The sequence below is a fragment of the Nelumbo nucifera genome, chromosome 2 (assembly GCF_055504915.1).
Source record: "Nelumbo nucifera cultivar China Antique chromosome 2, China Antique-T2T, whole genome shotgun sequence".
NCBI lineage: Eukaryota > Viridiplantae > Streptophyta > Magnoliopsida > Proteales > Nelumbonaceae > Nelumbo > Nelumbo nucifera.
Window position 1 is genome coordinate 56,676,193 of NC_142650.1, and position 14,605 is coordinate 56,690,797.

At 36.1% G+C, this 14,605-nt stretch overlaps 1 protein-coding gene across 1 annotated transcript; it reads left to right on the forward strand.

Moving 5' to 3' along the window:
* The first annotated feature begins 642 nt into the window (after nt 1-642).
* Nucleotides 643-5,817, forward strand: LOC104587361 (ACT domain-containing protein ACR10-like). The gene is made up of 6 exons (XM_010244939.3): nt 643-1,115; nt 1,236-1,445; nt 1,767-1,872; nt 3,691-4,024; nt 4,682-4,966; nt 5,078-5,817. Exons 1-6 carry the CDS (start codon nt 962-964, stop codon nt 5,213-5,215), a joined length of 1,227 nt encoding a protein of 408 aa, XP_010243241.1. The 5' UTR covers nt 643-961; the 3' UTR covers nt 5,216-5,817.
* Nucleotides 5,818-14,605: the final 8,788 nt, after the last annotated feature.

Here is a 14,605-nt window from a genome sequence, read left to right on the forward strand (position 1 = left end):
ACCCCTAACCATAAGCCAAAAAAATTATATAAATTGGCCCCTCAAAAGAAATTCCTAGCTCCACCACCGGATATAGATATACATAAAATATTTTATATTTGAATGAAATGTACACCAATGAAGGATAATAATAATTTAAAAAAGAAATGTGTTTCAATAATATTTATTCACATAGTGTTAAATATTTTGTAAGTATTTTTTATATTACACAATACAGATTATGTGAGAATGATGGTAAATATTACAATGAATTATATAACAGCTGAATTAATGGAGTCAATTGCTTAGGATAAAATAATTAAATAAATAAAACATTCAGAATATATTAACCTATCTAACTTCAGCTAATCAGCTTTAGCCATTAAGGAACCCCCAACCACTTAAAAATCTTAAGATAAAACAATAAGTTTTTCAGCTGTTTTCAAATGATCCCTTTAAAGTAACTTTTCAAATTTGCATCTATATTAATCAATCTTTTGTTACCATTTTGGCTTTACACTGTTGCTGAGTTTACTCGCCCGAGTCACGCTTGCTTCAGGCTGTTGAATCGTCCGCTGAGTTTTCATACCATAACTGTTGCCGGTATCTCGTTGCAAGATTTTTTGACAGTTATATTAATATCATCCATGTCTCCCAGTCGCCATTGGCCGATGTGAGAGAGGGGAAAAAAAAGTGGGGAAGACACAGGAAGCAAAACGAGAACCAGAGAAGAACAAGTGAAGGAGAAGCAGAGAGACCCATATCTGCTTTACTGTTTGTTGCCTGATATTCTGTCCAGTCTCTTGGTGGATTGGAGAAGAAAGAAGAAAACTCTTTTCTTTTTGTACTTAAATATGCTCTGATTCCGCTTCTTTCGGAGCTTTTCTGGCCAGTTAGAGAAGAACAGAGCAAAAACAATCGAGCAAGAAGAAGAGAAGAGAGAAAGTCTTTACTTTTCTGAACGATCGAAGAGGAAGAAGAGATGGGTATTCCTTCCGATGACGTGGTTCTCATTAGGGAACCAGAAAAACCAGGTGACCCGAGTGTGATTACTGTCAACTGCCCAGACAAAACAGGCTTAGGATGCGATCTTTGCCGCATAATACTCTTCTTTGGGTTGAGCATTGTGAGAGGAGGTGAGGAAGATTTGTAGAATGAAGAAAAAAACCAAACATGGATGTTCTGGTCCTTCTTCCTTATGGACTATTGGTTGGTATTTTTTGATAATTTGTTTTCTCTTTGATTTCGTGGTCCAGATATTTCGACGGATGGGAAATGGTGTTACATAGTGTTCTGGGTCGTTGGAAGGCCGGCGACAAGGTGGAGTTTGTTGAAGATAAGACTGGCAGAAGCTTGCCCTTCGGCTTCAGGGATATACTATTACAGGGCAGAGTTGCAGCAGCCGAAGCCCCCAGACCTTTTCCTGTTGAAATTATGTTGTTATGATCGAACAGGGCTTTTGCACGGTCTCTCTCTCACTCTCTCTCTTCCCTCAAGTTTCTTCAACATTTTTTTTTTTTTGAAAATCATTAGACAGCGGAGTTTACAGTTAAATCTTTACTTATTATTTAGTTCTCTTACAACCTTTTTTTTCTTTCCTTTTGTTCTTTGTGGGTTTTGAGGGTTACAGTTGAACCTTTGCTCGTTATTTTATTTATTTTTGGGACTTTGGGATCTTTATTCTCTAAGTTTTGTTTCTCAGTCTGATGTGAGAATTGTAATTCAAGATATTGCTTGAATTCAGCTTTAGGGGTTGAACAATAAATAATTTTGTGGGGATTTTGCAGATGTCACCAAGGTACTCGGCGAGCTCGAGCTTATAATAAGGAGAGTGAAGGTATCCACCACACCAGACGGGAAGGTGATGGACTTGTTCGTCATCAAAGATACCAGGTTCCATATCTACCTTTCATTCTTTTCCTTTCCTTTCCTTAACATATGATATTGCATATCTGCATGGTCTATTTCATGTTCTTTCTTTTTGCCCTGTTTGTTTAATTTCTTGACTTTATTCTAGTTTAGTTCATTTTCATGGTCTTAACTAATCCAAATGGTATTGAGTTAATCACTTGGGATGGTGGATAATTTAAGGAGGCAAATTGATCCCCAATAATGGTCATAATAGTTAAGGGAGAATCTTCAGTTCACATATAGGAATAACAAGTTATACGTGTTTATTCATCTGTACTCAGGCCAGAGATAAAATCCTTGTTCACCAGTAATTGTGTTAGTTATTAAGTCTGATGGTTCAATAAATTCAATTGATCAAATATTACAAAATTGTTGAAAGATTCTGCTGAAAATTTTCTAATTACATGGTAAGTATAAGGTTGTTGATTGTGAATTACAAATGGTATTAAATGAGTGGAGACAGAAAAGTCTGTGGAGATGACAGGATATACCTTTCAATGGTAGTGGAATGTTAGGGAAAAAATAGAAAACTCGATTGTATTTATTTGAATGCTAAAATGACCTCATTTTTAGTTTCTTGCAAGAAAAATGATCTATGGAGGGACTTCAGCTTCAGCTCTGAACCATTGATTGATTAATATATATAGCAGAGATCAGGACCATTCAATGGGTCCCTGCCTGCCAAGAGGTTGTCTGTACCAAAATCAGTGTGATCTGATTTTCTTTTACCATCTGATCTGACAGATCTGTATGGTATTTCTAAAGCGTAGTAGCTTACTACTATTAAAATGAGCACACTAGACTTTTCGGTTATAACCATTTGATCAAACTGAATCTTGTTATAGGTAATCACTGTGGCAGGATCCATTAAGTGGCAGGCCATGTTCTTTGTTTTGTACACCCAAACATTCATGTGGTTTTAGGTAGATATAATATATAATGTGTGTATGTACCTCTGATGATGCTTAGGTAAAGCTAAAGGTCCACTACAATAAAAAAGAAAAATACTATTTCTAGGTGGTTTCCAATTAGCATATAGAAATCATACTATTTCTTGATTATAGGGGCTATCTACCCCTTTTTTAACATTTGAACTGTTATTTCTGTTTACTTTTCATTTGATTGAACAAGCCTTGCATTCAGAATACTCTTAGGTGAGATTGATTTTTTTATTTTCTATTGTATTTTCTGTGTATGGTGCCTCATCATGTGGCTGTATTGTTTTTCTTGTAAGAACAGTTTTTGGACTTGGTTTATTACATTGAAATTAAGATATGGCCATGTGGCCATTAATTGGACTCATGAAGGCTAGGCATCCTGTTAACAGGAACATCTCAGAATTTTGTATAATCCAGACTCTGTAAGAATCCTTTTATATGTGATCTGGAGGGATAGCTCTGTTGGATCACCAGCCTTGACTATTTAGTCCATTTAAATGTAGGTGCTCCTTACATATACTATGCCAAATATCATGGTGGCAACTTTGATCTGGATGATCAGTAATCAGTACCATAAAGAAAATGATGTAGTGAGCAGAAGCTCATTTCCTAAAAATTAGAGAGGCTTCAGTGTATCAAATTTGCATAACATCCAGAGTTTAGTCAGATTGGTAACTGCTTGCTGACATGTAGTATACATGTAACAGACAGTGACAAGACCCAGAACTGTGTTCATAGAAATGGGGGAATTTTCTTTCATTCATATGTGCATATCTCTTTTGGCAACAACTTTAAATGTAATTGTAGCTATATTATTCTTGTTCTCAACTTATGTTCAAATATTTTATGGGACATTGAACAGGGAACTCCTACATACAAAGAAGAGACAAGAAGATACATGTGAATATTTGAGAGCAGTTCTAGGTGATGCTATGATAAGTTGTGATATTGATTTGGCCGGTTCTGAGATGGTATCATGTCCACAGGGTTCCTCATTTCTCCTATCAGCAATCACAGAAGAAATGTTCAGTCTAGAAATGCCTGAACACAAAAGTGGGTCTTCTGCACAATGCAATGTATCCGTTACAATGGACAACATACTCAGTCCTTCTCACACAGTCATCCAAATCACATGCCAAGATCACAAAGGCCTCCTCTATGACATTATGAGAACTCTGAAGGATTACAATATCCAGGTGAACATTACTGGAACTCTAACACTACTTGAAATACAGTTTAGATCTTGGTATTACAAATATGGTGGTGGAAGGTGATTCTCTAAATGTCATTAAAGCTCTGTTGGAGACGAATTCATCTCCTCATTGGCGACTGCACTTGCTGCTAGCTGATTGCAGAGTTTACCTCTCAAGATTTCAAATGTGCTCAGTACAGTTTGCTCCTAGATTGGCCAACAGTGCTACTCATCATTTAGCCAAACATGGCCTTACCATTGAGCATACTCAGACATGGTCGCTTTGCCCTGATTTTCTTTTGTCTTGTATTAACAAAGACTCTATTGAGAGTGCATGTTAATTGAATTTCGCCTTTTCAGGCTTCAAAAAAAAATTCCCTTTCTAGATTACTTAATAGGTTCCCATGCATTGACAACAAAAAGCAGTATCACAGCACAAATATGATCCAAATTGTTTGGTTTGGGATTTTTATTGACTGACCAATTCCATATTTCCACCAATGATCAATATTTTTGCATGCTATGCGTTGCCATTCAGTATCACAGTATCACCTCTTTTGATGTATAATTTGATATGTTTTTTTCCAATTTAACTGTTTCAAGAATGAAGAACAGTAAAGTTGTATTCTTTAAACATTGTTTATAAATTTTATTGTGTCAGATTTCTTATGGAAGGTTTTCTGCAAAGCAAAGGGGTAGCTGCGAGGTGGAATTGTTTGTAATGCAATCAGATAGGAAGAAGATAGTTGATCCAAACAAGCAAAATGCATTATCCTCGCGCCTACGGATGGAACTCTTTCATCCTCTCCGAGTAGCTGTTGTAAGCCGAGGTCCTGACACAGAGCTGCTGGTTGTGAACCCTGTAGAATTTTCTGGAAAGGGGCGGCCTCTTGTGTTTTATGACATCACCCTTGCTCTCAGGATGCTCAAAACGTGCATCTTCTCGGTACATTTCTATCTTGTCTATTGTATAAATTCAAGTTTTTTTTTTCTATGCATGTGTATATCCCTAGTTAACTCAAAACAAATTAATCTGAACATTTTTTTTCTTTCCTAGGCTGAAATTGGTAGGCATGTGATTGGTGATCGGGAATGGGAAGTTTACAGAATCCTTCTTGATGAAGGGGATGGCTCTTCTGTACCAAGGAATGTGATTAAGGACTGTGTTAGGAAAATGTTGATGGGTTGGGAGTGATTATGGCTGAGAATGAGTTTGAATCAGATGACTAGAAGTTCCTTCGCCATATTGTACAGAATACTTCAATTGCTCTCTTCACTTCTCCACCTGTAGTTAGGTATCAGGTATCAAGTGAAAATTATGAGATATATGTTGTGAAAAAGTTTGAGAGCGAACCCCTAGCCTAAGGTCTTCACATAACTTGATTGTACAGATGAAAATGATGATGATGCTGTTAAGTCCGAAGAAGAGGAAGCATATGACTCCCCTGGCATTGTATATTAGTGACCAAATGGGAGATAATCTGTTCATAAATGTTTCTTTCTGCTGATGCACGTTTTTCCATTCTAATGGTCTCCCTCTGAGTTACCTTGATAATATATTTCACTGTTGTCTGTAGACGTTCCAAGAGAATCAAGTAACTTCTGCCTTCACAGAAACATGTAGACGTTCCAAGAGGATCAAGTAACTTCTGCCTTCACAGAAACAAAGTTCTCCACATGCGAGTAGCCCTGGTAGAGACATTTTGGTGAAAGTGGGTGTACTCTGACATGGAAAAAGATATATGTGCTTAGTTGATTTTTATATATGTGATGGCGCCAAAGGGTTAGACAGAGGAATTTGCCTAGTTGTAAAGTTTGAGTTTCAATAACTGTACCACCTTGAGGAAAGACCAGTGCATCTAATGGCAGCAGCTGGGGGACACACCACTAAAAGAATCACTAGATAGGAGCTTCCTACCATTCAAAAGAAAGGATCTTTTGCAGATAATTTTGTTGACAAGTTGAAAGATGGGTTTGGCTAATGGGTATGTTTAGAATTGCTCTTGCAGCAACTTTGAACAGTCCATGGTTTTAATTTTGTGGGCACTGAACAATCCATGGTTAGAACTCCCAAGAAAATATAGAAAAGCATTGAAACATAATCAGAATTTGAGAAACTTAGCTCATCTGAGCTGAGCCTCGTCCCCAAGTATATGGGGTCGGCTGCATGAATCCTGTTCTACCTGTTATGCTGTTCCACTCTGTTTAAGTATCAGATTCATTGTTATATTACTTACGGGCTCTCAAATAATTTCACTACCCCAACCCATGTCTTTTCTGACCTGCTCCCAACTCTTCCCAGACTTTCAAACTTGGAACATATTCTCACTGGTGCTGTTGTAGATGTCTTTTCTAACATCCTGACTTTCAACAACTTACTGTTAATAAATAGAGTAAGATGCAACTGTTTTAGAGAGCCAAGGAAGATAGGTTGAAATGATACAACCATATCTCTATAATCATCAGTCGAAAGGATTATGATTTCTGTCGTTAGTGAATAGCCCAAGCTCACCGGTAGGAATTAGAATTACTCATAACCTGTTGCATCAAAAGTTTTCTATAACCCTTCCAGCAATTCCACAAGGTTAAGATTTTATTGCTTATTAGCCCCGAAAGCAAGGTGCTTTGCTAGGCTATCAAGTAGCAATTCCACATCGTCCCATACTAGTTTTCACCCAGTGTCTTAAAAGAAATGGGAGTTGACACGACACCACACATCAGAGAGAAAAAAGATCAGCTTCATACCTTGAAATCTCTTCATTTTTTACTGGAAAATGGAAATAGGCGATGAGCACCCAACCCTTTCTCATAGACTGGGCTTCAATTTCCTTACTTCGAAATGGGCCTGGGGAAGAAATTGGGCCTCATTCCAGCTTGGAATTGATTGTCGGTAGTTGGGATTTGGCCTAAGGCCATTCAGAGCCCACAAAACATTACATAATGTATAGTACAAATTTGTACATTATTGTACTTGATATAGGCCTATATGCTTTTTAATTATATAACGCTTATACTTTATCATGTATATTTAAATTGTATTTATGTAGGATATTCGGCCCATGTTGAGCCCAACCCGACTGCCTGACCCGCTTAAATTGTATCTCAGTAACCTTAGTAGGGGGTGTGTTTGGTATCATTGTGCTGTGTGTCTGTTTCTCCATCATATGGGTGATTAGATTTTACCAAACCCTAATCCTGTTTGGTTGGGCTGATCAGGTACAAATTTTTCTGTACTGCATTCTATCTTGGGTTATTTGAAAATCACTTTTGGAGGGAACACCTTTTGGATGTTTCCTGCTCAAGGGGGTGTTGTGTAGGCATTTTTTTGGTATACTGCTTAGTGGTGTGTTAACGCTTTTTGCCGAGATCGGCTTCTATCAGGGAAAACCTGTGCCCATACCGTTCTAACATCTTTTTGCAACCTTGCATTGGGAATATCTCTCTATAAAATAAAGCATATAAGTACAGAGATATTCTCAATGCAAGGCAGTAAAAGCTGCTTGAACGGGCTTTATCCTGACTGAAGTCAAACTCTTTTTCGCCACTCTATATGATCCTGGTTGCTTTGGTTGTATTTGACAAGTCTTTCTATGCAGATCTTTCAACAGCCTAGTAGAAGAAAAGATACATTGAACGTTCGGTATCTTATCTTTAAAGACCAAGACTGTTTGATAAGCATCGTGGTCTATTGGGCTGTTTTCAGTATAGAAAGGCCAAATGAAAAATTTCCCAATTTTCATCCTTTTGGTTTTTCCAACACTCGTCTTGTCTTTGGGCTTTATGACTTAGGAAAAATATCTTTTATGCAGGATCCGCCCCAAAACTAGCCAGATGTCATAGTATCAAGGATCAGGAGATATTGACCAGAGAGGAATCAACTTGCACAGATGATCACTTTTAAGTTTTAACTGTGTCAAATTGGATGGCTGAGAAAAGTTTACTTTCAAAGTACAAAATATCTAGCATAAAGTGAGCTCCAATTAGATGGTCAAAAATAAAATTCTAGATATGACGGTGGGTCATGATGTGTATATGTCAATGGGACACGTGGCAAGCTATGAAAGGCCCAAGTTGAGTGCCTTATCAAATCAAATATTTTGATTAGTGTCACTAGTTTAGTGCTAAATAATACAAAAGATGAAGTAAAATTTTGTTCTGATTAGGCTGTGTTTGGTTGCAGTGCAATTGTATTTGCACTAGTAGAAATGCATGGGAGTGCAAATGAAAAGAATGCAAATTCTTGTTTAATTTTTTTTTATATTTTACTTTATTCTCTTCAGGTTTTAATGTATTTCTTTTGTACTAAAATCAAACAAAATATGTTAAAATTTAAAACAATAATAAATCAGAATTTACACTCAAATCATTTGCACTATAATAATTTTGCATCAATGCAAATAACCAAACGCAGCCTTAAGGGCACAAATGATAAGAGCATGAAATATTTATACCATGGTTTTTAAAAACGAACTGGAAACAGAACCGGCCAGGGGACTGGTTTCCGGTTAAGCGGTTCAACCGTTCGGGTCAAACGGTTTGAACCATGACATCATAAATAAATTAAAAATAAAAAAATATGGATAAATAATAAAAAATAGCATAAATTAAATAAAAAACAGAAAAATACAGAAAATAAAACTATCTAAATAAAAAATAGTACAGTACAAAATACATAGAAAATATAATAATAATATACAGAAAAATTCTAAAAAATACATAAAAAACACAAAAAAATTAAAAAATACAGAAAAATAAAGCTATCTAAATACAAAAATAACAAAGTATATAACAAATAGAAAATATAAAAAAAGTACAGAAAATATGGAAAGAAAACAGAAAACAGAAAAATAAAACAGAAAATTGCAAAATAAATACAGAAAAATACTGAAAAAACACAGAAAATAAAACAGAAAATTGCAAGTTCTTCATTTCAAGGTCATACAAGTTTTTAATCCTCGTCATGCTGCATATTAAGATTTCAATTATAGAGAACCAAACAGATAACAAATTGTCAGCACAACTGCACAAGTAAAATAATAGCTTCTGTATTATTGAGTTTGTAGAAAATACAAAAACCATATTTTGCAAAAAAATAAAAAAATCCAAAAAAAAGAGATTTTAATATCTTATCATTCCTTGACATCATTTGATCATCATCATCATCATCATTCACATAGCAAATAAGCATCGAATTGAAAAAAAAATAATAAAACAAAATTAATTAAGCCAATTTGATAATGTGAATCTCTATAATTAATTAAGCAAAGGATTCAGAAAAAAATTATTAAGTAAGATTAATTAAACAAATAATTAAGCAAAAAAATCAGAGAATCAATTAAATTCAGAAAAAATTATACCTTCAGGTCATTCACGGTTTCATTGTCGGTAATGGTGGTGTAATAGTGGGCTTGCCGCCTGTGGGCTTGGGCTTGGTTGCAAGCAAGTTGCCACTACAAGTGTTGTTGCAACTCGCAAAATCGCCAATGGTGGTGTTTGCAAACTCCCCACCCGCAGCTGCAAACTCACCGGACAACCGCTGCAAATTCGCCTGCTGCAAAGCCTAGAAGTGCTGCAAATTGCAAAAAATGTTGGCCGCCACTGCAAACTTGTCGTCGGTCGGTATGTGTCACCATCGAACGTTGGAGGTGCTAGCCGCCGCAGGTGGTCGATTGGGTGTGAGGGATGGCCGTTGCTGCAAACTCGCCTGCCGCAAAGCCTAGAAGTGCTGCAAATTTCAAAAAACGCTGGCTGCCACTACAAACTCGTCGTCGCCGATCGCCGTTAATCGCCATCGATCGGTGTGTGTGTGTGTGTGTGTGTCACCGTTGAATGCCGAAGGTGCTGGCCGCTGCAAGTGGTCAATTGGGTGTGAGGGCTGAGAGGAGGGAAGAATGAAGGGTTAGAATGAAAATGGGGTATTGGGGTTCTAACCCTACATTTGATTAATCGATTTGAGTTGGGGATATTAAAGTAATTTTATTTTTTTTTCTATTTTTATTTAAAACAGTGACAATAAAAAAGAGAACCCACGAACCGCTGCCTGGGTCGAATGGTTTAGCGGTCCCACTGCCTGGATCAATGGTTTTTTGACTTTTTCAACGTTTTTTAGAAATTTCCGGTTTTTAGTATAACTGGACCCGGGGGCCTGACTGATTAACGGTTTTTCCGGTCCAGTCTGGTTTTGAAAACCATAATTTATACACTTACACTTTGTTGTTTTGATCCAAGGATTAAAAGAGGAAGTACGTCATTGTAGCTTTAATCAAATGGTAAAATACACCTCTTGTAAGGGGCGCCTTATCCCACCATACATTTTAGTTTTAAACGGAGAACCATGGATTTTTTTTAAACATGATAAGGTGGAATTCATTCAGTAATGCTCAGTTACAATTCAAGAAGCCTACCCACAAACTGTTCCAACATTCATACCCAGGTGGCACTATAGGTATATTGGGAATATCCCTCTTTGTCATTCATGAAGAAATTTTCCCAACACACACTAGTAGTGCCTGGTGGGTATGGAGACGAAGCAGTTGGTAGGTATATAAGAGATCCAGAATGAAATACATGTAGCAATAAAAGTCTAAAAAATCAAGCATCTCTGAACATGACAATATAGAATATTTCACTAGGGGTGGATTTGAGCCAAGCCGAGTTGAATACTTGGTTATTCATATCAAGCTCAAGTTCAAGCTCGAGCTCAAACTCGATTTGATCTTAAGACTTGAGCTCGAGCTCAACTCAATTCATAGTTTGCAAGTTTGTGCTCGACTACAAGCTAAGTTTTTTTTGAAAAATAAAAAATTATATGTATAAAATTATTTTTTATTTTTTAGACAAAAAAATTAAAAATTATAAAAACTAATTACTATTATACATAAAAAATAAAATATTATTATATATAATAAAATTATTATATATATGTATATTTATTATATATGTATATATGTATGTATGTATGTATATATATATATAATAAAATTATTTATTTAATACTAAGCTCGCAAGTCTCATAAGCCAAACCTTTCATGAGATATTAAAGCTCGGAACGGTTTATTAACTACAAAAGGAACAAGAAAAAGATGCAGAGAGACTTGGAGCTGGATCAAACAAGAACTGTTAGCATTAGCCGTTTGAATATGGTTGAAGTGGTTAAACTTAATGACTGACGTATTGTCTCTTAGTAGATAAAACAATTAATTAATAAATCATCGAGGGTATGTATAATAATCAACCCAACTTCAGCTCCATTCAGTCAAAAAGCAAAATTTTCAAACTTATATTCAAGATTCGAGAGTACAAGTGGTCTTTCAATTCAGCCATATGACCACCGCTACCAGAGGTGCTCTCATAAACAGCTTAAGTGGTTGACAACAGTGAGATGCTATACCAATTCTAGACATACCCTACTGAAATATATATCTTTTCTGTTGATCAACAGTAAAAGAAAGAAAAAGGTGATCGATGCTTAAATTTTTAAAAATAGAAGTTTTTATCGTTCAAGGTGGAATATCATAATTCCCAACTGAAACTACTAGAGTCTATAAGATGGCAAGCCCAGTTACTTGTTTCAGTTTTCCTTTTTTGAATGACAATAAGTAGAAGCATAATATAATGAGGACGTCCTCATCAAAATACCAATATAATCCAAACTATTATGAGGTTTATAAGTTCTTAGACCCAAAATTCAGCACGCCCTAATGATTCTAATTATGTATATTTGGATAGAAAGCTACATTTTTTCTAATAATGATGAATTGCCTAATTTTCTTTTTATTCTTTCGTATGGGCGATACTTTTTATACACGATTTAATTAGTAGGTCAATAGGATTAATGACAAAATGTACATAGGACCCATTGGTTCATAATGGGAGGAGCCGGAGAGATTGACTTCCATGATATAACCCCACGACTCATCAATACAAGAGATGCCTTATGACCAACTTGGCAGTTGGCACCAAGTGGTCTGGTTGATAGGAAGAGGACACCCTCAATGTGGGCTGGTTGAAAATTGAAAGTAGTAGTAACAATGAAAAGTAGCAATAAACTCATATTCAAACTAAGGGAGAATTATAACCCACTAGCAACAAACCAGAATTCGGACTTACAGGCATTTGCATCAAAGCAAATAAAATCGCATTGCAAAAAAAAACCATGAAAATGTCTAAAATACTCATATAGTTATTATTGAAGCTGGTTTCTACCGGAAGAAAACAATACAAAATTTATGAACAACAAAAATAAAGAGAATTTAAAGTTGTACCTTTATCTTTGAGTGATTAATATGAAGAAAAATTTTAAAAAATAAATCAATTTCAGAAAAGAAATTAGAAAAATTTGAGATAGTGATTCATATGAAGAGAAATTTTAAAATATAAACATTTTTATTGAAAATAACTAAATGGATATTTTAGACATTTTTTACAAAGTTAGAGGTTTAAGCCATTTACCCTTAATATAATATGCAAAACGGCATCCGTGAGTTCATAATTGTTATAATCATGAATGGTGCCTTGTTGATTGTTTGAGCTAGTACAAATTAAAATAATGGCGTCCCAAAATGCGATACAGTTACTTATAGACGTGATGAAATAATATGAATGCAAATATCAAGACCTCACCGGTCACCAGTACGTGGGGCTGGGATGTGCTATTATTGCCTCGCGCTGTATGTTGATTGTTGATTGTTATGCATGGCTCCCTCAAATTGTGTTTTGCAATAAACCCCGAGTTTCATTCACTTTTTTCACAAGGGCAACTTTTGGGTCTTAATTTCAATAAAATTAATCTTTTTAATATAATTTTTGGAATAGGATAATTTTTTTAAAAATATTAAAAAATGGTAAAATCAATGTTCATCTCTTTCCTCCTTCAGACCACCGAACAAATCTCACCGCCTCAGGTTTCTATCTTTCTCTTTCCATCTCCTCCTCCTCTTATTCTTTCTTCTTCTTCTCCACATCTGAATTTAGAGCAGAGCTGCTATGAGTTTTTTTGAAATAGTTAGAAGAACACATGAAACAATATACCAAGTACAAGAATCGATAGTTTGGTTCTAGCTAATAAGCATGTTAGAGGTATCTGAAACAGTTCTGATTTCTAAACACCATTAAGTGGAGAAGCGAGGTGCATAAAATAAAATACAAAAAATGCAAGAATGGGCTTCGCCATTTTTACTTGTAGCAAGCCAATAAGTACAAGGTTGAACAAAAAACTAGAGATTTATGATCAATATTTATTAATTTTGAGAGAATTTATTCGATGGTTTGGAGGAGAAAGAAGATGAATAACATTTTTGCCCTTATTTGATATATTTTTAAAAGAATTATTTTTATTGATATTAGGGCCCAAAAGTTACAAGCTATAACCCGTTTTCACAACACAATTAAATCCCTAACTCATTCTATGAATCTTCCTCCAATGGATAGTTTAATAATTTTACCTTTGCTCTCAGCCTCATTGTCATTGGGGGGTAGGGAAGAAGTGCTAAAATCCAAAATTTCAAGGCGTTAAATATCACTACCCCTATCACTACCCCTAAATACAGGTGGTAGTCTGTAATTTACACTGAAGAAACATTGTGTGAGGAGCGGATCCGTTCCGTGAAGATGAAAGACCTATGGGCCCACCTTAAAAGTCAATAATTGGATTACTGCAACCGTTCAAGGTTTCACAAGTGGCAAGCTGCTACAGCCCACCCACGCGTCTAAAGGGGTTGGGTTGGGTTGGCTTGGTTAGCGCTGACAAGAGTTGCACATCAGCTACCAACACACGGTCCCAACCATGTCCCAAGCATTTTGTTGATATTTGATAATATATCTCTACCTGGACTGTGAATAGAGCCTAAATTCAGTATCCGATCTGACATCTGATCCCATTAGTCGGATTTGAGTTCAGATTAGCTACTAATACATTGTCCCAACCACGTCCAAATAAGCCATTGCAGCCATAGATTGGGAACATCTCCCCGTAGGATTGTTGAAGCATTCTGGTGAAAGTATATCCCTACTTAGACTGTCAATGGATTCCAAAAATTCAATGTCCGATCTGACATCAGATCCCATTACTCGGATTTGAATGTTAAGACCTGTATCCGTAATGACCGGATCCCTTGCGGATTTGACCCGTCCGATCCGATAAGAGTATTATACTCATATATCGTATATAGATATTTAATATTATATATTCGTTAAATATAATTAACTTTTTTTATTTACTTCAACGATAATATAGCGGAGTCGGAGTAATCTGATCCGAATCCAATATTTCGGATAGGATTTCAGTGTTTCGAATTTCAACAAACCAGAAGTCCAACCCGATTACAGCCCCATGTTTGGTTCAGCGTGTGAATGTGTGATGGCCTGATGGGAGAGGTCAGACTTCATTTTACACGGCCACGGCCACAGGGCCCAACGCCCAAGTTGGTGTCCACACTTACCGCCCTGGTGTACAAGGACAAGCAGGCAAATACACAAAATGGGGAGAACACATTACACAACAGAGACAAAGTCCACGTTTGCTGCCCACAAATTGATTCCGTGACCACCACCTAAAAAACAAGCAAACACGCAAAAGTATTTAAAG

Excerpts from the sequence above, each read along its gene's own strand:
- LOC104587361 (XM_010244939.3), top strand. The coding sequence starts at position 962 with ATGGGTATTCCTTCCGATGACGTGGTTCTCATTAGGGAACCAGAAAAA. Across the intron at positions 1,116-1,235 it reads GTTGAGCATTGTGAGAGGAG|ATATTTCGACGGATGGGAAA; the intron begins GTGAGGAAGATT and ends TTCGTGGTCCAG. Across the intron at positions 4,967-5,077 it reads TCAAAACGTGCATCTTCTCG|GCTGAAATTGGTAGGCATGT; the intron begins GTACATTTCTAT and ends TTTCTTTCCTAG.